Here is a 19,720-nt window from a genome sequence, read left to right as displayed (position 1 = left end):
AAGTGAACTTCACCAGTACAGAGAAAAGTTCTAAATGACTACAAACATGTCTGCCCACAAGCACTAAGTCAGCCAATAGCAGACCCCCGACGGTGTCACGTCTTCACAGCTTCGTGGTTTGTATGCAGGACTGTATGTTTCAGTAAACTAGCAACTGAAAACATGTTTAGATGTTATTCATAAACATCTTCACGGATTTGGACAACAGGGTAACCTGATGTAGTGAGAGCCATCGGTGGAGGCCTTAAATAGCGTGTCGGTCTGTCTGAAAACTTAATGCTTTCTAAAGATGTGGTAAACATGAACTTCAGAGGAATCCCTCTTACATTGTCTTCATGCTGAATATTACATCAACTTTTTCATGTTGTGCACTACGCAAAGAGTGCAGCTGCTGCCTCCTCTGGTCACACTTATGAATGCAACTCGTACCTGCAAGACTGAGAGCATTTCTAATAACCACAATGCATTAAAGACCTAAAAGTTTACTCTTCATACGTACCTTCCCAGGAAACCTATTTCTTGAAGCAGCGACACGGTGATGCGAATGAAAGAAGACAAGCTTTCATTGTGTAACAAAGTTTATTACATATGTCCAAACATATGTACAGCACATTTCTCATGAAGAGTGGTTTTGTCACAAATATAAATTATTTAGATTTTCTTAAAGAACATATGATACAGGAATTGTAGCTTGCTTAAAGTGGAACAAAAGATGTGCTGGCTGTTCGCTGTAACAGGTTCAGTGCCCTGGACGAAACACACATGATTTCTGTATATTAATGTTTAACATTTCCCCTCAGATCATCGGCTTCTCTCATGACGATTACCAGAATACATGGTCCCTTCACCTGCTCCCCCTGGATTGTTATTTAGTCATTTCCTTTAAATGTGACTGTAATACTACACATCCTGCCTGTGTTAGACCCCAGTACTGTCCATGGACCAACACACAGTATGATAATACACACATAAATAAGGCACAAATGGAGAAGCATTTAAAAAAATAAAAAAAAAAAAGACCGGGACCACATTTGGCACAGGAAATGTCGAACGAAATGTCATGAGCAACTTCCTGATAACCCTTTAACAACCTTCCAGCAACAGCACGACCTCTGTGAGTCAGACATAATGCCAAACCACAGATTTGGAAAGAAAACGTTTTTTTTTTTTTTTTTTTTTAATCACATAGTATTTTCAGACATAATTGAGTTCTTACATACAGCAGGTGGAAAGCTGGTTACTATTCATAATACTGAAAAGCAAAAATAAAGGGTAGATCGAAGTCATAGTGTTATGAACCTTTGCACGAGTTGTTGCAATAAATACTGCTTACAAAGCTTCCACTGCGCTGGGCCGACACAGATGAGTGGTTAAAGTGAACAAAGCAAGAGGACTGCGATGATTTCTACAGCTACACACTTACAGAAACGATGATGATTTGTACACGTGAGAAATATGAATTAGCTAAAAACCTTTTCTAACGTTTCGGTGAGTGCTTGGAGGAAACATACTGGCTTCACCGATTGACAGAATCAGGCCGCCTCCATCGCGCCACCAGTTTAACCCGCATGGTGATGCTCCATGATTCAGCTCAGCTACATGTTCAAGAGAAACATTTTGAAGGTGCGGATGATAACACATTACACATTCTTTTGTACTGAATTCGTCTACGTGACATCATTTGCAAGACTTAAAGCTAAACACAAAAAAAAAATAATAATAATGTCCACGTCATGCGTCCTCTGGGAATATTCCCATACATATAGCAAACCTTCAGGCACTTTTAGGATTGAGATCAGTCTTCAGTTCATGTATCCTAAACTCTCCTTAGATAATAGTCCATGGGACTAAGCATCCATCAGCGTTCCACTCAGTCTATGTCATGGTTTACTGATCGCGTCAATTCATTTAAATAAAGATGCTCGTTTTACGTTTTTTTTTTTTTGTTGTTTTTTTTTTCCATCCTAAAGACGACAGGAGGAAACACACTTCTTTCTTTCAGGGCACAAATTATTCACAGCCACAGTCACTGTGGGAAAAGAGCAAAACAGTCTTGCTGGTAAAGAGGGTACAAGTTGATTCCCTTTCCAACTGCGAGCTTATGATTGGCGAGTCCAGACGTGTCCATCAGCAGCGTGTGGCCTTGAACCTGGACAAAACACACAGATCAGTTTCTGAGCCACTATTTATGTTTTCCTGTTGTTCCAGTTCGGATCTGCAGCGGCGTTGGGATCTACGGGCCGCTCGGGCGGAGAGCGGGAGTCCTGCGGGGACTTCTGAGCCTGCGGGGAGCGAGGGTCCAGCAGTGGAGGCGGTTTGTCGGGGTGGAAGGGCCTGTTATAGTGCTCTGACCCGGGCGGACCTGCTGGCCTGTGCTCTGGCATCCTCCTGAAGTCCTGAAGAGGGCCTTCTCTTCCCTGGTGGTAGTTGCTATGGAATTCATCACCGCGTCTTCTTTTGGGGTCCGGATGCCTGAAATATCACATACAGCATTTTTTATTATTATGTATTGACATAACAGTTTAGACCAAAAACCAGTTTGAGTGGCTCACCTGTCGTAGTAGGGTCTGTGACCCCTGTGGTCCCGGTCGTTGCTGTACTGGTCGTACGGCCTTTTTCGAGGGGAGCTGTTGTTGCGATAACTGCCTGAGCTGCGGTACGGGTCCCCGTGTGAACGTCGATCGCTGTAGTGATCCTTGTAGCGATGCGGGTCATAGGGATGATGTCGGTCTCCCTGCCACGACTGGTTGCTGTTACTCGGGTAACTGTATTTCCGGTCCCTCTGCCAGTCTCCCCGGTCTGTGATGACACATGTAAAAGCTAATATCAAACAATGTTCTAGGAGCTGAACATCTCTGCTACATTTAAATAACATCAATTAAAAGAATAGTTCAACATTTTGGGGAAACACTCACTTTCCTTGTGAGAGTTAGGTGAGAAGATTAATACCACTCACTATGGAGAGTATGATGCTGCAGCCAGGACGCGGTTAGCTCAGCTTAGCACAAAGACTGGAAACGGGGGGAAACAGCTAGCCTAGCTCTGTACACTGATAACAAAATCCGCCTTCCAGCACCTCTAAAGCTCACTTTCTGTGCCTTTAACTAAACTAATCCTATCAACACGCACCGTCGTTGCCAAAGTGCCGCTTGTTAGCCGTGCTGTACGGCTCTCTGTGGTGTCCGTGGGGGCCTGGCTGAGACGAGTGAGATGCAGATTTGGAGGATGGCTGAGTACCCGTGGAGTCCCGACTGGAACCAGACGGCTCTGGTCTGAACGTTTTGATCCTCCCTGCTGGATCCTCCTTCTTCTTCTGCTCCTTCTGGAAAAGTCACAGGATATTTTTTGTTGGTTATGTGCAAAAGATTACCTTCTCTTCCTAACTCTTGATAAAGCAGAGCACAACTTGCCTCCTCCTCATGCGATCGCTTCTTCTGTGCCATTTTGTAAAGCTTGTGAAGCTTTCTTGCACCAAACTCTGTAAACTTGGACACAAATATCCAGAGGTTTCTGCCCCCAAAAAAGCACAAAATAACCATTAGCCGAGTGGAGCAGGAGAGCCTCGTGATTCATTTCACAAAGACCATGTCGAATCATCTCACCTTCGCCATATTTTGACATGCTCGGGGTCACTGTAGGCTTTAAGGCACTCTGTGATTCGGTCTCCAATCTTCAGTAGGCATGTGCGAGTGTGCTGGAGCTGCTCCTGGTCAGACAGACCCTCGTCTGGTTTATCCAGCTGCTTCAGCGCCTTCTTCACTGGCCTCATGCGCTCCTTACACTAGACCCGTGCAAAAAAATGATTCTGATTAACTGAACGCCGACAACTCAAAGTCCATTGGCTTCATCTTTGCAGGAGAACTGAGGAAGAAACTCACGATACTGAACGTCTCCTGGTCGAGCTCATCGTCCTCCTTTCCTTCGATGGGGATGGGCTCAGACCCAGCCGTAATGTGGACTGGACCTTGAGTCTTCTTCCCTTTGGCTCCTTTACCCTGAAAAACACCAGAAATCGAGACAATTCACCCACATCCACCATGCGTACATTAAATATCTCATTCACAGGACGAAGACAAGCATTCGAGCTGCGTTCATTTATCCCCATGTGGCATTTTAATGCTTTCATGAGAAAAACTAACTCTAATGAGGATAAATACCAAAATAAGAGCATGAATTCTCTGCTGAAATACCTTTTCTTTTCTGGGCTTGGAACCCTTTTTGTCTTTCTCCCCGTCCTTCTCCTTTTTAGGAGTTCCCTGTTTTTCTTTGTTCTCTTTGTTGTCCTTTTTCTTTTGTCTTTTCTTGGCGGGAGACTTCTCTGTTCCGTCATCCTGCTCGAACACGAGAAAAGACGATTTATGTTAAACAATATAACAGAAGGTTACCATGTGCACCATAATTATGTGTGCCATTAATCTTTCCATGTAAAGAAATGAAAGCTGAATACATCTCTTTGTTTCTGCAGTGGTTACGGTCTCGTTTCCTCCTTCTCAGGGTCTGATTTATAGTTTGGTGCAATGCAATACGAGATGGAAATGTGGCACAATAACAGCCACATGCGTTTAGAGAAAACACTAACATAGCTGCTAATTCGAGTAACATTTTTTACATCAGCACATCAACACATCAGGTGGAAAACCTCGACGCAGAAGCAGGTGACACTGCAGCGATCTCACCTTGACCTCGCCCTCCTCTGACGGGTTGTCGGACAGGCGGGGGGAGGAGATGTCGTTGCCCTGCTCATCCTTCAGAATTTTATTCTCCTTCTTCACCCGAGGCTTCCTCTTCTTCACTTTGACCTTCAGAGGGAGACAGTGGATGAGCTGCGTGGTTGGTCGGTCGCTTTGCGTAGATCAAACGCTAACTAACCGTATGGATGTGATGGACGTGATTAGTAGCAGCTTACCTCCTCCCCGGTTTTGGACAGGTCTGTGCTGTCTTGTTCTTTTTTCAGCAGCTTGAGGAGATACTCGGCTCTCGCCTGCAACTGCTTGCCCTGAGGCTTCTTGCTTGGATCGTCTGGGAGAATCTGTGAAGAGGAAGTAAAGATTAAGGCTCCTGATGTGTAAAAGGTATTTTTCAAAGCTGTTACAATATCCAAACAGGTCAGTTTTGGTTCAGATTCATTTAGTATGAGCATGTGCTTTAGATTTAGGTTTCCCTTCATTATTGCCCTTCATACAAAAACGCTCTCCAACTTAGTGCCAAAGTGAGAGATTTGACATTTGCCTTATCAGCGAGTTTAAGGTCAGGATCCGTCTTGATCAGATCCCAGTTGCCGAAGCCGTGCTCGTAAATACCGAGCAAGAGCTGGATGTCATCCTGCAGGTCCCAGTCGACATCAAAGTGGGCTACCTTCACCCTGCATGTCAGCTTGAATCTGTGGGAAACAGAGATTTGTCATATATAATCTGCCACACAGATGCACTTTTCTAAACATCTTGAACACAACGCCTGTGCTCCTTCTGCTATCAGCACTGGTATCTTACTTATTCCTCTCAGCAGGGTTGGAGGGCACTGCTTTGTGCAGAGGCTCGAACTCTTCCTCGTGCTGGATGATGGACTTGGCATTGACCTGCACTCCTGAGATCTTGATGTTAATTCCTCGCCGTTTCCCAGGACCTTTGGCTGGAATAGAGACACGCATCATTTTTGAGGCTTGAAAAATGCTTTAATTTCAAAGAACTCTTGCTCATTAGTGCGCATAATGGCCATTTATTAGTTATTGTAAAGCACTTAGATGCTTAGATGCCTTACTTTACTTACTTTACCTCAATAACCTCCTAATTAATTACTGCTTATTGATTGTAAGGAAGATGTTACACATGAATTACCATCTTAATAACTTAACCTTTAATAATCCTAACTGCTAGAGAATAAGGAATTAATAAGTGTTTTATGATGGCAAATTAAGAGTCAATATGCTACTAATATAAATACTTACAAGCAACCTGTTAGTGGTGAATATGTGTACTTTAATATAAAGAGTGACCAAAGCAAACAGTACCTTCAACTGGGTTCTCTTTTAGCTGTTCCTCGTGCTCCTGCACTGCAGCCACACAACTAGTGTGAATCAGTTCACCGAGCCTCTTCAGGTCTGCTATGGATTTGTCAACCAGCTCAGAGTCTCGGGCGATGGCCTCCAACCTGGATGCAGAAAAGATCAGCTGACTGCACGGCTCATCAGAGAACACAGACATATGTTCATTATTAGTATCGGTTAAAAATGTGCTTACCTTTCAAGAGGAGATCCAAATTTCTTGTAAGCCTTAATGAACCTGTAAATGGTATTAAGATGAACACACTTTAATTGTGTTCCTGAAAGGAAACCAATGAAAACAAATGCTCAGTAAATATTTCACCTGCGTATCTCTGTGTCGGTGAAACCCTCCACGTTGTTCTTGCGGGCTCTGGGTCTGCCTCTCTTCTTTGGCCTCTTGTCGTCATCGCTGTCGTCAGTCTCGCTCTCGGAGCCTGAGGAGCGGTGCTTCAGCTTGGAGCCCACATCGCTATCACTGTCATTGGCCTGAGCCTGAAAGAACCAGAGCGATATCTCACCACCTGATTCAAACGCTGAGACGTTGCTGGAGGATAGTAAGCATTTTAAAGTATGCTTCTGAGAGAATCCAAGAGCTATCACAGCTGGAAATGGGCAAACCACCATTTTTCCTCTCCTCTTACCCTCTTGTTTGAGCTCCTGCTTCTGGGCAGCATGAAGATGTCCTCCATCTCCCGCTGCTTCTCCTCTTCCTCAATTTTGCGTCGCTGCTCTTCAGGGATGATATCGTCCCATTCTCGTGTGTGCTTCCCCTCAAACTCTGGAGTGCTCTCTTCCATGCTGGAGAAATTGGCCACCTGCAGCAACACGCAGAGATAAGCAAGTAAGGAAATGATCTGAAGTTGAAAGAGACGGAAGCCTGCCTGAGGTACTCCACAATAACACAACAGGTACATAACAGTAACAACCTTGAACTGAGACAGAAGTTCATCTGTAGCACTTGAGCCCTGGTCACTTTCTCTTGTTTCAGCCAACCTCAGGATCTCCTCAATGTCCATCTCCTGCAGAAACAAAGAAATTCTGGTTCAATTTTTAGAAATATGTCATAAGTATTTTCAATGCGCAGAAGTTAATTGGTCGTCGTAGCACCTGTGGTTCAGACTCCTCTCCCTCAGCCTCTTTGAAAAGCTCCTCTGCACCAAACTTGAGGATGGCAGTCAGCTCTTCTTTATTGAATGGGTTTGAACTGTAAGAAAAAAAGCAGGTTTCAGCATCTCAGTATTAAACATAATCAATCAGCGACAAGCGTGTAGCTCATTTCTGACATCTTACTTTGTGTTTCTTGAGTTGCTGTCCAGCACAGTTCGACCAGTGGTGTCCATTCTCTGAATGACGAGATGGTCCAAAACCATCTTCTTCTTTGCCCTCTCAATGATGTCCTCCTCCACCGTTCCCTTGGTGACCAGTCGATAAATATTCACCTGTGAAGAGAAAGCGTACATTTTCTTACCTGCTATACAACAAACCAACTCTGCAGGAGCGAATGTCATCGCGTGGCACCGTGGGTTACCTGTTTCTTCTGGCCAATCCTGTGAGCCCTGGCTTGTGCCTGCAGGTCGTTTTGAGGGTTCCAGTCTGAGTCGAAGATGACTACAGTGTCTGCCGAGGCCAAGTTTATGCCCAAACCTCCGGCTCTGGTGGACAACAGGAAGCAGAAGTCCTGGAACACAGATGAAACTGTTAATGCAGATCTCATCGAGCAATGCATCACTTGTAAATATGTCTTGCATTATGAATAATAAGAGCAAATGGGAAATGGCTATCACAAATCAAATTCAAAAAACATAGACAACAGACTTTCTTTCAAGTCATTATGTAAATTGGATTATTTTTGGACCATTTATCAAACACGTTTCACCTGCTACTGCGATTAATCTATTATAAGATAAGAAATTGAAAGATAGACTCTCCCCATCTATCAGTTAGCAGCATTAAGTCGTTAGCATACGCACCTCTGAGCCTTCAGCATTGAAGTGGTCGAGTGCTTGCTTTCGGATTTCTCCCTTTATGGAACCGTCCAGCCGCTGAAGAGGAGGGAGGCAAACAGACTCATTAAACCCGTGAAGACTTCCCGGGCAGCTCTCTGCTATAACCTTGGCGCGACTTCGCTTTACATGCCATAGTACCCCCCGTCTATACACTCAGAGTGATCACAACAGTCTACAACCGAAGACTAAGTCAGCAAAAACAACCCGAGTCAAGTGACTTGCAGAAGTTCGGCTGGTCTTCAGCAGAAAATAACTTTGGTGATATAAATAACCACATGGACTCTCAGCCTGGTGGGGTATGTGTGCAGCAACAACTGACATCTGATCCCCATCAGAGTCTCACCCACCTCAAAACAACCACCCCGAGAGCCCAAACACTGTAAACACCGACGAAGAAAACAAGCAAACCTGATTTTATGGTCAAAAATAACAACTGTTCGGCTAATAATGAAATGACTGGACAGAAAGCCAGTATATGACTGGACTGTGTATAGTTAGCAGTAGTGTGTATAATGCCAATTCCTTAATTTTCAATGATCATCTTCAATTTTATCGTAGTAGCATATCACATGACACGGTTGAAGCTATGCTTGAGTCAGATCAGATTTTAGAAATGCGGTTGCAAGAATAATATTTCCCACTCACATCTTCAGATGTTTGATTTGAAAGAGGATTTCTTGTGATTTGAATGATCTGTGAACCCCCCCCGCTTCATGCCTTTCTGTCTGTGGGATGCCTCTCGTTTTCCTATGATTCACTCTGTATTGAGTGTTTTGTTGGAGTGGCCGTTTCACTGTGCTCTCCCCCTCACGCCTCTCGACACATGGAGAGCTGTTCTCTCCCACTCTGCTCTCTGCTGGGCTGATACACTGCATAACCATCGTCTGTTTCTTGCAGCAGTGGGTTTTCTGTTGTTTCTCAGTTTGGTGCCCTCATGGTGAATCTCTGCACCATCTGTGCTCATATGATGTGCTGTTGTGAGTATGGACTCATTAGTGATTTGTCGTGAAAGGTGGGTGTGTGTTTGTGCTTGTGGGTATCAGACGGACTGGTATTCTGCTCGCCCTTATCCCACTAGTGACAGCCTTAGAGGGCGAAGCATATACAAAACAGAACGCTAGTTATGTAGTGTAACTCCAGAGTCTGTGAGCACAGGGCAGCACTGTTACCTTTATCTGTAGCAACAGCTGTTTTTGGGAGCCTATTGTCCACTAGCAATAGCCTTGGAGGGCCTTTACTCATAAGATCTGGAGTTACAGTATGTAACTAAGGTCATGCCTATGAATTTTGAAAGTCCAACAGCCAATGGGGAAGCCCAAACGCTCAACCAACCAATGGTAAAACTTCATCACTCACTCATTCAGGAAGTAACGTTTTTCGCATAAGGCACTCAAAACACACTGCCCAGTTTTGTCTGTTCCAACAAACACTTGCAAAAAGCAAAACAGACCGCAGGTCACTTTGCATGTGAACCAAGGTCCTGTGTAGTATAGAAATACACAACGTGGCCCTGATATGGTGCAAATCTTACCTGGAATGGGTAGCGCATCTTGGCCAGGTATTCAGCAAGGATGTCCAACATCCTGACCATTTGGGAGAAGATCAAGACTCTGTTGCCTCTCTCTCTGAGTCTGGTCAGCAGCTTGTCCAGCAGCACCAGCTTCCCGCTGCCCCTCACTAGACTCTAAAACGTACAAAAGTTTGGGTGGGAACACTAGAATTCAGGAAAAATTAAAGAACACTGAGCCCTCTGTTGGGACCGTCATGTTTTCATCTTTGTTATGTCACCACCCGTTTCTTCTGCAGAACGCAGACTTCCTGAGGTGTTGCTGGGAGCTAAGGAGAAGCTCATGAGGAGACATACCTGCAGGTGTTCCTTTTGTGTTTCTGTGTCTCCATCCTCGGGCTGTTTAATGAGGAAACTGTGGTTGCAGCACTTTTTAAGCTCCATAACTATGTTCAGGAAGCCAGAGGAGCTGCCTCGGGTGCCTTTGGAAAGAGCTTTGTAATTCCTTGTTAGAATCCACCTGGAAATATTGAGGAACAAATTAAGTTAAAGGAGAAGAGGAATGCAGCGACTGTACAAGGCAGATGTTTGGAAAAGGTTATGAAAGACAAAAATAAAACTGTACTTGTAGAATTGTTTCTGCTGTGCAGTCATGTCTACACGGAGGATCTGTTCCACCTTGGCAGGGAGAGATTTTTCCACGTCCTTCTTGACACGTCGCAGAAGGAACGGCTCGAGGACTTTGTGGAGACTCTGATAACCATTATCCCTTCCTTTCCCATGTACATCCTCAAAATCCTCCCAGGAATCAAACCTGCATTGAGAGATAACAGATGGCGCTCGTATGTGGCTTGAATTCAAACTGATGGCATTTTCCCTGCTTTTGCTCAGTATCACACTAAATGCCGAAACCAGGACGCACTTGTCAGGCATGAGGAAGTGCAGCAGTGACCAGAGCTCTTTGAGGGAGTTCTGCAGCGGAGTGCCAGTGATGAGGAGTCTGTGGTTAGACCTGAACTCCATTAATGTTTTGTACAGCAGGGAGTCGTCATTCTTCAGCCTGTGGGCTTCATCCACGCCCAGGAAAGCCCAGTTGATGTTCCCAAGCACCCCCTGGAGACAAACGTTAAGTCCTTGTCAACTAAAGAGGCCGATCCACTTCATGTACAGACTGTGTTATAATACTGATCACTGCACCTACCTTGTCTTTAAGTAGAATTTCATAAGTGGTTAATAGTGCATTGAAACGGATTCTCTTTGTTTGATGGTTCACCCACTCGTAGTCACGGATCTACACAAAACAGAAGCAACAATGGAAATTTATGGAAGCCACCGTGGAGACGCCACAGGAGAGTACGAGGAAACCTCTGCAGATCCCACCTACCGTTTTCCTGCTCATGACGTCCCCAAGGTAGACCACAACGTTCATGTCGGGGGCCCAGGTGTCAAACTCCCTCTGCCAGGAGGTCAGCGTGGACAGAGGCACCACCAGTAAGAAGGGCCCGTACAGCTGATGCTGGTGAAACAGGTAGGACAGGAAGGAGATGGTCTGGATGGTCTTTCCGAGCCCCATCTCATCAGCGAGGATAACGCTGTTGCACCTGAGGACGGACAGCAAGAAAAGGAACGGTTTCTCCCATTTTCCACATCATCAAAACCAGCGAAAATTATTCTATTCATTTACACAGTACCTGCACCAGGAGTGAGCCAACCAGTTCAAACCATCCAGCTGATAATCCCTCAGCTGAAGGTTCTCATTTCCGATGTACGACGGCTGTTTCTTCAGAGCAACAAACCTTGGTCTTTGTTTTAACACCTGAAATGACAGGAGCGAATTTCTTCAACTACGAGGAGAAAAACATTACAATTTGAAACATTTTTCAATAATACGAGAAAGAGAGGCGACTGCATAACACAGCTCATTTGGCTTATGACGGCTGGACTCTGACCTTGCAGTCTTTAGAGGGGACGGTCTTACAGGAGTTTCGGTTCATGAAGCTGTCAATGCAGGGCTGAAACTTCTTTCTGACCAAAGCTCCATCTTCCCAGCTGCACTCTGAATAGGGTAAGCCCATCCACTTGCATAGATACTCTGGTTCGTTGGAGGATGGTGTCTTGTGACTGTGAGCTGGTTAAAAAAAAGCAGGCAAATTGTCAGACGAATAAATAGAACAGAACAAGCCGTGACAGTGCTGGTGAAAACTTTGAGAAGGGCCTTACAGGGGAAGTCTGAGGATCCTGGGGTCTTTCCTGTCCTTGTTGCTGGTAAGAACAAAATTCATTTTAGTACAAGTGCTAAAACAGATTATCGGCAGCACCATCACACAAAAGCAACTACTTCTGGTAATATTCTTACCGATAACACGCTCCACAAACTGAAACTGCTTGCTCAACTCAGCGGTGAGCTCCTGCTGGCAGTTATGAAACTCCACATCCTCGGGAGACGCCCTCCTCAGCCTACAAACCGGGACAGAACAAACAGTTAAAACACTTGAAAGATGCACATTCGCAAATAAAGTGTAAATGCAACGGCGAAGACTTTCACCATGAAGTTAGCTCTTCATGTTTCTTTTTATAATTGTCCATTTTCTTTAGTCCCTTGACCTTCTGCTGCGTCAGAGAGTCCATGCTCTCCCACGTGTTGTGGATATAGGACCAGCCCTTCCACTTAATCAGATACTGAGTCTCCCCTTCATCGTTCTCGGGGTCAAAGCCTTCACAGGGGTCCCCATTTTCCTCCACGGCATACACAGTAGTGGAAGCCCCAGTGGCTAAGAGAGCAAGAAAAAAAAACAACCTTATAGGCTGAATACATGTGGCCAAATATTTCGATGAGAAGCAACGTGGTTTTCAAAGCAGCGGGACGCAAGAAAATGTGTCACCTCCTTTTTTTCCTGTCCTGGTGTCCATAACCCTCTCGATGGTCTCACTGTCATCATCCTGCTGCTCCTCGCCTGCATCGCCCGTCATTTCTATCAGGTCATCAGAGTCTGTTTCAAAGTCATGTTGGTCCTCCTTATAACTGTGACGCGCACACACAGCAGGGGACAAGGACGAAGAGGACAAAGGTGATGCATCAATATGCAAAAGCCCGTCCTGACAGAAGACATTCAACACAAGGACAAACTTATGCTGACACCTCTGGGTTCAGAAACATACCTTTTCACTTTAGTTGCACCCCGTCTTCGAGTCTGTCTCTTCGGAGTATCTTCCTCATCGTCGTCATCCTCATCGTCGTCGTCCTCATCGTCGTCGTCCTCAGCAGACGAGTCCTGTTTCCTAGACTTTCTTCCCTTTTGGGACAGCTGCTTTTTGACTGATGATTTGGTCTGAGGTCTGTCAAACACACAGAGCACAGAAACACACACACACACACACACACAAACACACACACACACACAAACACCACTTAAAGTGCAGGAACCAAACCTCCTGAATCACCGTCACTGTGATTCTGCTTTCTGGCTGCAGCAAACAGCAGGTGCAGCCAGATTTTTAACAAAAAAATATTTAAATATCTGCATCATGTTTATTGATTACATTAAAATCTTTAGATGCTGTATTGTAAACTGAGCTTTTATCAGGCTGCAGCGTGTGTGTCAGGTCTACACCAAAGCAAAGGGAAAAAATGCAATCAAACATGTGCTCACACAGTATGGAATGATTTGGAGATGACCAGTGGGTAGCTGTCTGGCAGCCAGGCTTCGCTACGCTCTTACCTTCTAGCAGGAAGTCGTCTGGATCTAACTTTTTTCTCTTCCTGCTCACTGTCTGTAATGTCGGAAGCCTCCTCCTCCTCCTCCTCGTCATCATTTGAGTCATCATCTTTCCAGATATTTCTTACAACAAAGAAATACCACAAGTTCACCCTCAAGGCCCACGACAGCTAGAACCAATTTCAAATCTCACGAAATACTGGCCACGGGGTGTTCGCCACAACCCAATCTGATCAGGGATAAGCCGCTGATCTGACCAATCAAATTTGACGTAAACGTAGAAAATCACCTGTCTGACTGACACTGACGGTGCCCATTTGGAACAAACAGATACCCAGTTACAAATGATAAAATCACAGTATGAACACAGACTGGAAACACAATGACAAGACATGAGCTGTGCAGAACTACTGTATGGATCCAGTGTTAAGTAACAAAAACCTCGCTGACCAGAGTTCAGGATAAGCATCTCAACATATACAAATAAATAAATCAGAAATAAAGAACATAATAATAACACAAATCCCTCGAGATTTGTTCAGTCTTGGTACTTACTCTTTTTTCTTAGCTCGTGATGTTTTTCTCTTGGGGCTTTCGCTCTCTGAGTCGCTGCTGCCCTGTAAATACAGTAAGAGTGTCGTTTCCATGTGAACAGCAGCACTTCTTCATCACAGCCACTAGATGGCACAAGCGGTTTGCTCAGAGGAGCTGACACCAATGGACATAATTGTGTGGAACCAGGCCATGCTACACATTTGTACTGTCTGTCTTCGAGCTTTCATTAAACATCTGCTTACCCCAGCTCCAATGTTTAAGCGAGCCGGCTCCTGTCTACTGCGATTTGACCTCCTGACCCCATACACATCTGGATGTTCTTCCCACATCTGTAAACAGACACCAACTACTATCAGAGAGCCAGTGACTTTCTGCCTCACTACACAAATATAACGTGTCCTAATTCCTTTGCACATTCTAATTTCAATTCAATTCAAAAGCATCGGGCTGCGACTAACTACTGGTTTCATCATCGATCAATCTGCTGCCCACGGTGACGTTGTCAAATGTCTTACTGTTAACCAACAAACAGTCCCAGCAAGTATTCACTAATGAGAATCTCGAACTCGGTTTGGTCGGCATTCTGCTGTCCCTTCCCCAGTTATTCCACAGATTGATTCAGCTCTAATAGGCCTTTTGCTGGCTGTCGTTCTATTTTAAAGATCTGATGGTTATTTTGTTGATGTTTCTGTAGCCATCTTAACCACCTACTACAAGCTGCGAGCTGAGTACTTCCTCCACTTCCTTTGTGCATTGCTTCGTGGAACACTGGTGTGCATCAACAGCATGTTTTAAGTGTTTTCTAGTGCTCCTTCTTAGTATTGTGAGTATGCTTTCTGTCACTTTTCCAGTGTGAACACTACACACTCATATCCTGCTTAATATTGGGATGTAGTTTGGAAATGCGACCCAGTTGTAGTCTTACATGGCTAAAGAGACAAGTTGGAGTAAAACTTGCTTAATTTCAGTTGCAACTACATGTGTCCTGCATGCAAAACCCTCATAATCACATTAACAGCCTGAGAACACAAAGTTAAGACAATCTTCCATTATTAGAGGACAGAAACCTTAATGTGCTTTAGAACCAGAACGTCACCTCAGAAGACTTAGCCGCCCCTCTAATGCTCAGCGACCTTTACCTTCTTCACATCTGCCAGGCGCTCCTTCTTTCTAACTGGCTTGTCTTTGACCTCCGCTGTGGTTTGCTGTGACTTGGACTCGGCAGACTCGCTCTCTGACTCTGAGTGACTCTCTGACTCTGAGGAGCTGTTCGACTCGGAGTTGTGGGATCTCCTCCTCTCACTGCCATGCTCGCTCTCTGACTGACTTCCCGACTCCGACGCAGAGCGGTTGGATTCTTCTGAAGCTGAATTGCTACGGGAACAAGAATATGTTCATTCTTAGGATTTGTGGTGCAAATGCATTTATTTACAGAATTATGTACAAATCATTGTTGAGCAACTTAAAAACGTGCACCCACTCTCACACGGACATGGAGAACGTGCAGGAGCTTAATGGCATGAGGAAGGTGTGGAAACAGAAACCTCATTACATCATTCAGCATGTTCCTAACTCAGCAAACAGTCTTAAATAACCTCATTCCTTCTAGGCCACACAAATCCTCTTACAGGCATTTTGAAAAGCCTAAGATCAGCTTTCACCACTAAAATAAAACTGAGCTAAACTGTAATTAAGTTTTGAAAGCTTCTGCTCCTGCTAACCTGCAATTACCTGTGACGTGTATGTACAGCAGTGAAATAATAGAAAAGAACACTACAATGGCCAGAGAGCCTGCAGAGGATTAAGAATCTAAAGACTGATTGATAAATATGGAAGAATGAGTCCAGAGCGTATGCAACTGGTTGCTAACCTGCTTTAGCTGAACATATGTCATGAGCAGTTATACAGATTCAAAGGATTTTTAGGAGCCTAAAGAGACGAATGTATCCAGTATTTCAAAAGAAAAAAAATGAGAGGTGGGAAAAATAATCAATACTTTGTGCTTAAAAGAATAAAAATAAAAGATCTTTAGGACTCTTTCAAGGTCTAAACACCCGGTTAATAACAGACTGCATGTGTAATTTCTTCAGAAAAGCTTGCCACATAATTCAGTGTCACCAATCACAAGGAGCCTCAAATGTTTCTGAGACCTCTTTAAAAACAGGATGGTCCATCTCAAGGGGTCTGTCCTGATACAATTTAATTCCAATGACAGCACCTGAATGCGATGGGGATCATCCATATGTTTAACATCGAGCTTGGTATGACCTTTCCTGTCTGGCGTTTTCTATGTGAAACACCTCGTTTTGGACACGTGGGGGCGCTACAGTCATTCAGAGTAAATGTCCAGGAAGCACTGCTTTGCATGGATCGTTTTGGAAAGACGTCCAGGTTTTTGTCTTTTAAGGATTACATTTTATACGCAGGCTTAATCGTTATTTCATACATTTTGTGTTTTTTAAAAACAACATTGCGGTTATAATTTCTAATAAGTAAATTCGTACTGCTGTCTATCTAGTCTGCCATTTATAAATATATATATATTCAAACATGAGAGTAAAACTGATGAGGAACATTAATTAACTGACTGGAACTAAATAATAATCCACGTGGTGTTAAAACGCGTATATTAACGCGGTCACTGAGATTTCACGGCCTGTACCTTGAGCTGTTTCAGTGACTAAATTCGGAAGTGCATGGCTCCTTCCGCTTTAAGTGAGGTCAAAAGTGGGTGGGACATGGAAATAATCTCAAATTACTATTGGCTGGCGTGTTGCTAAGTGGAAGTCTAGCCTATAGCAGCACAGTGTGCAGCCTTTCCAAGGCCTGAACTCTTCCTGTTCCTCCTCCATGTAGTTCTGAGCTGAGTTTTAATACAGATAAGTGAGCAAGCTGGGCACACAAAGCAAGGGCCATTTTGTGACTCAGGAAAGCATGTACACAGTAACTTTAATAGGATGTAATGGCACAAAAAACACCAGATTTTCTCCTGCTCATTCTGTTGCTTTGCATGTCCAGAGTGCTCATCTGTCCAAATGAAAAGGTTAGGCTGTCATCAGTGGCAGAGGACATATTTCACTCACAGCTGAAAATACTAAAATGGCTGCCACAAGATCACACAGAAAAACTACAAGTGTGATGTAACCTGGTGCAGTGAACAGTCAGGAAAAATGCTGGGGGTGATTACCTGCATTTAGCATCCAAACTTCTCTGTGTCTTTATCTACAAACACAACAGTCTGTTGAGATCAGGCTGCATTATTTACTGTGAAAACACAGCAGCAGTTCTAATACTATGAACTTCTGTTGAGAAATAGCATCTTTTTAATAGTAATTATAATAGCTTGCCACTTGTGTTGTTTCTGAATATCTGCATTGTTCTGACACCATGCAAATGACCTGGTATTAGTTTTTAAAACCATCTTTATTGATCAAAAATAAAATGGTGTTTCCACTCGTTTTGATATTTGAAGATTCAGATACCTGTGGGTGACAGATACACACTTGCCCATTTACCATCTTTAAAAATTTTGCATGTTTGTGAAAAGAAAACCAGACAATACTGTAAACAATATATTAGGGTCAAGCTCTGTGACTCTTGGCCACAGAGTTTTAAATATAATCTACCTGACAAGTTATACACATGAAGCCACATTTGAATAGAAAAGAACAGTGTTTTTATCTAACTTTCACAATCACCAGACAAGTTCAAAACAGATGCTTCAAGTAACACATCAATCTCAATTAAACAAATACTAATAAATACAAAAAGTGCCTTTTAAACTTGTTTGAAACTTAAAAATGACAATAGGTGTAGGCAATAGACTATCAATGGATCAACTATCTTGCTTGACAATTGATAGCAATCATTTAACATCTATAAGAAGAATTAACAATCAATCAATGTGTCAAGAGAAACATTTGAATTGAAACTCTTCATTGCAATAATACCCCAAACAGAGAATAAAGGAAAACCTTCCCCTGAAAACAAATGCAAAGTTGGAGGTTAAAAGGGTACGTTACATAAGCAAGTGGCATAAGTCATGATAGTTAAGAAGCAGTTTAAGTTTCACTATCCATTTAACAGAAAATGATTTACCAGGTATTGAAATCTAAGGTATAAAGGATTTGAATTAGCAGAAATAATTCAGCATGAGAAAACCCAAATTTCCTAAAACTCTTTAACTTGATCAAAAAGTACAGATAAAAGATTACAGAAGGATGTCAAAAATGAAAATGGTAGCCACGTGCAAAGTGTACTCAGGTCAAAGAACTGACGACAAAATATAAGCCATCTAATAGACTGGTTATGTTACTGACCATAAGGAACACTAAAGTCATACATTGCTTCTGAAACAAACAAAAACCAAACAACAACGTTGATAAAATGGTGCATTGCAGTACCAACTAGTAAGACAAGGTCATGTTACTAAAGCGTTGGGACATCAAACATTTGTGACAAATCATGTGCAACATAATACAGGACAAGCGACTTTTTATGTGATCTAACACATACATCTTGTGGGCAATGATGTCTTAACACAGGCCTGAAACCTCAGTATTGAGTGTAAGAAATGGAAGGAAAATCAGGGTGTGGCTATTAAACAATAGCAAGGTCATTCATGACAGTGGTGCACTTCAACAAAACCACGTCGCAAATGTACACACAGGTGATCAACCATGCTTGACAAGGTAAACAATCAAGGCAGATATGAAAAAGGTAAAAAAGTATAATGATCATACCTTGATGCATTGCTCTGAGTCGATCCTTCATCCTCTTGTTTTTTACTTTTATTCTTCATCATCGTATTATCCTGAGAATCTGTGATCGGATGATCTTTTGTCCTGGTATTTACTGTCAAAAAGTTAGAGTAAGCATGAACTATCATACAAGTCCCACAAGACTGCCTTTGCTCAGGTGGCAGATAAAACCCAGGCGGTGCGACACGAGTTAGGAAAAAGGCATCAAAACGACAGATTTGAGGATCATTATTTACATCGCTAGTGTATATACCGAAGAAAAATGACAGGTGTTAATACATTAAGTTAAATATCCAAGTTGTGTCTTTAAATATAGCCCACGGATCAAGCCGCATGCAATTAATTCTAACTGCGTCATCACATGAAGGATTAGAAAAATAAGATTTAAGGATGAGAAAATCAGGAAATTATACACTACACAATGTAAACAGTCCAATTCAATGTGAAGAAAGGTGCTAACCTAATAATGAACTATTAGATTCACGTTCGCTCTTTCACAGGCTTTTATCCGACTCGAATAAAAATAACAAACCGTAAAAATAATAACTTAACAATAAATTAGAAAAAAAGAGGCTTTTTTCAAATCGCTTCTAGGCCTTTACAGTCTTCATCTACTGTCAGACTCAAGAGGGACAGACGCGAGCAGCACACTAAAAATGGAGGCGCGCCATGGCTGCCAGAGCCCAGTATGGAAAACAACGACAAGCACTCCCCGGCACAGACGGCTCATTCGGCTCGAAAAATCAGCACAAAACCAAAAAAAACGCATATATTCCCGTTAAAACGCCGATCGTATCATTAGATCGCTTGATTTTAAACCAGATTCAAGCGATTTCGGTCGAAAAACAGGCAAAGAAACGGTCTGACGAAAGCCCATGGCACCCTTCCCAAGGCTCAGCCGCCATCTAGAGCTCCTTCCTAGCTCTGAAAGCTTTGCCTTTGATTGACGTTATTTCCATTTACACCACACTCAGGTGATGTTTAAGTCCCACCCCTTTTATTATGTTTAAATTTTACTTTTAGAAAAACTTACATATATTTTCGGCCCCATAACACAAGCTTTCAGCTGAAACGTTTCTTCCCACTTCATAAAAGGTAAGAATACTGAGAGGCTGTTAAAAGTGTATATAATTTTT

General features: G+C 43.2%; 1 protein-coding gene across 3 annotated transcripts; it reads right to left on the bottom strand.

Annotated features, from left to right (window-relative positions):
• Positions 1-560: 560 nt before the first annotated feature.
• On the bottom strand, positions 561-19,519 carry chd2 (chromodomain helicase DNA binding protein 2). Of its 3 annotated transcripts, XM_076733422.1 has the most exons (39): positions 19,045-19,272; positions 18,567-18,678; positions 14,964-15,198; positions 14,067-14,153; positions 13,825-13,886; positions 13,273-13,392; positions 12,713-12,889; positions 12,436-12,575; positions 12,099-12,324; positions 11,910-12,010; positions 11,774-11,815; positions 11,503-11,681; positions 11,245-11,369; positions 10,938-11,154; positions 10,755-10,844; positions 10,476-10,666; positions 10,179-10,367; positions 9,911-10,073; positions 9,578-9,730; positions 8,011-8,082; positions 7,569-7,718; positions 7,331-7,479; positions 7,148-7,244; positions 6,967-7,059; positions 6,682-6,855; positions 6,363-6,532; positions 6,237-6,278; positions 6,008-6,147; positions 5,490-5,628; positions 5,230-5,380; positions 4,907-5,029; positions 4,677-4,799; positions 4,191-4,331; positions 3,879-3,995; positions 3,603-3,781; positions 3,411-3,510; positions 3,130-3,322; positions 2,553-2,799; positions 561-2,472 (listed from the first exon to the last, which is right to left on the bottom strand). In XM_076733422.1, the coding sequence occupies exons 2-39, from the start codon at positions 18,626-18,628 to the stop codon at positions 2,187-2,189; spliced, it is 5,445 nt and encodes a 1,814-aa protein (XP_076589537.1). In that variant the 5' UTR covers positions 18,629-18,678; positions 19,045-19,272; the 3' UTR covers positions 561-2,186. The 3 variants fall into 3 exon arrangements, with proteins under 3 accessions (XP_076589537.1, XP_076589536.1, XP_076589538.1); XM_076733421.1 differs by having other exon boundaries at positions 18,567-19,516; XM_076733423.1 differs by lacking the exon at positions 13,273-13,392 and having other exon boundaries at positions 18,567-19,519.
• Between the last annotated feature and the right edge of the window lie 201 nt (positions 19,520-19,720).

The sequence above is a fragment of the Chaetodon auriga genome, chromosome 6 (assembly GCF_051107435.1).
Source record: "Chaetodon auriga isolate fChaAug3 chromosome 6, fChaAug3.hap1, whole genome shotgun sequence".
NCBI lineage: Eukaryota > Metazoa > Chordata > Actinopteri > Chaetodontiformes > Chaetodontidae > Chaetodon > Chaetodon auriga.
The sequence above is the reverse complement of the archived record's forward strand: the minus strand, read 5'-3'. Positions and strand labels throughout refer to the sequence as shown.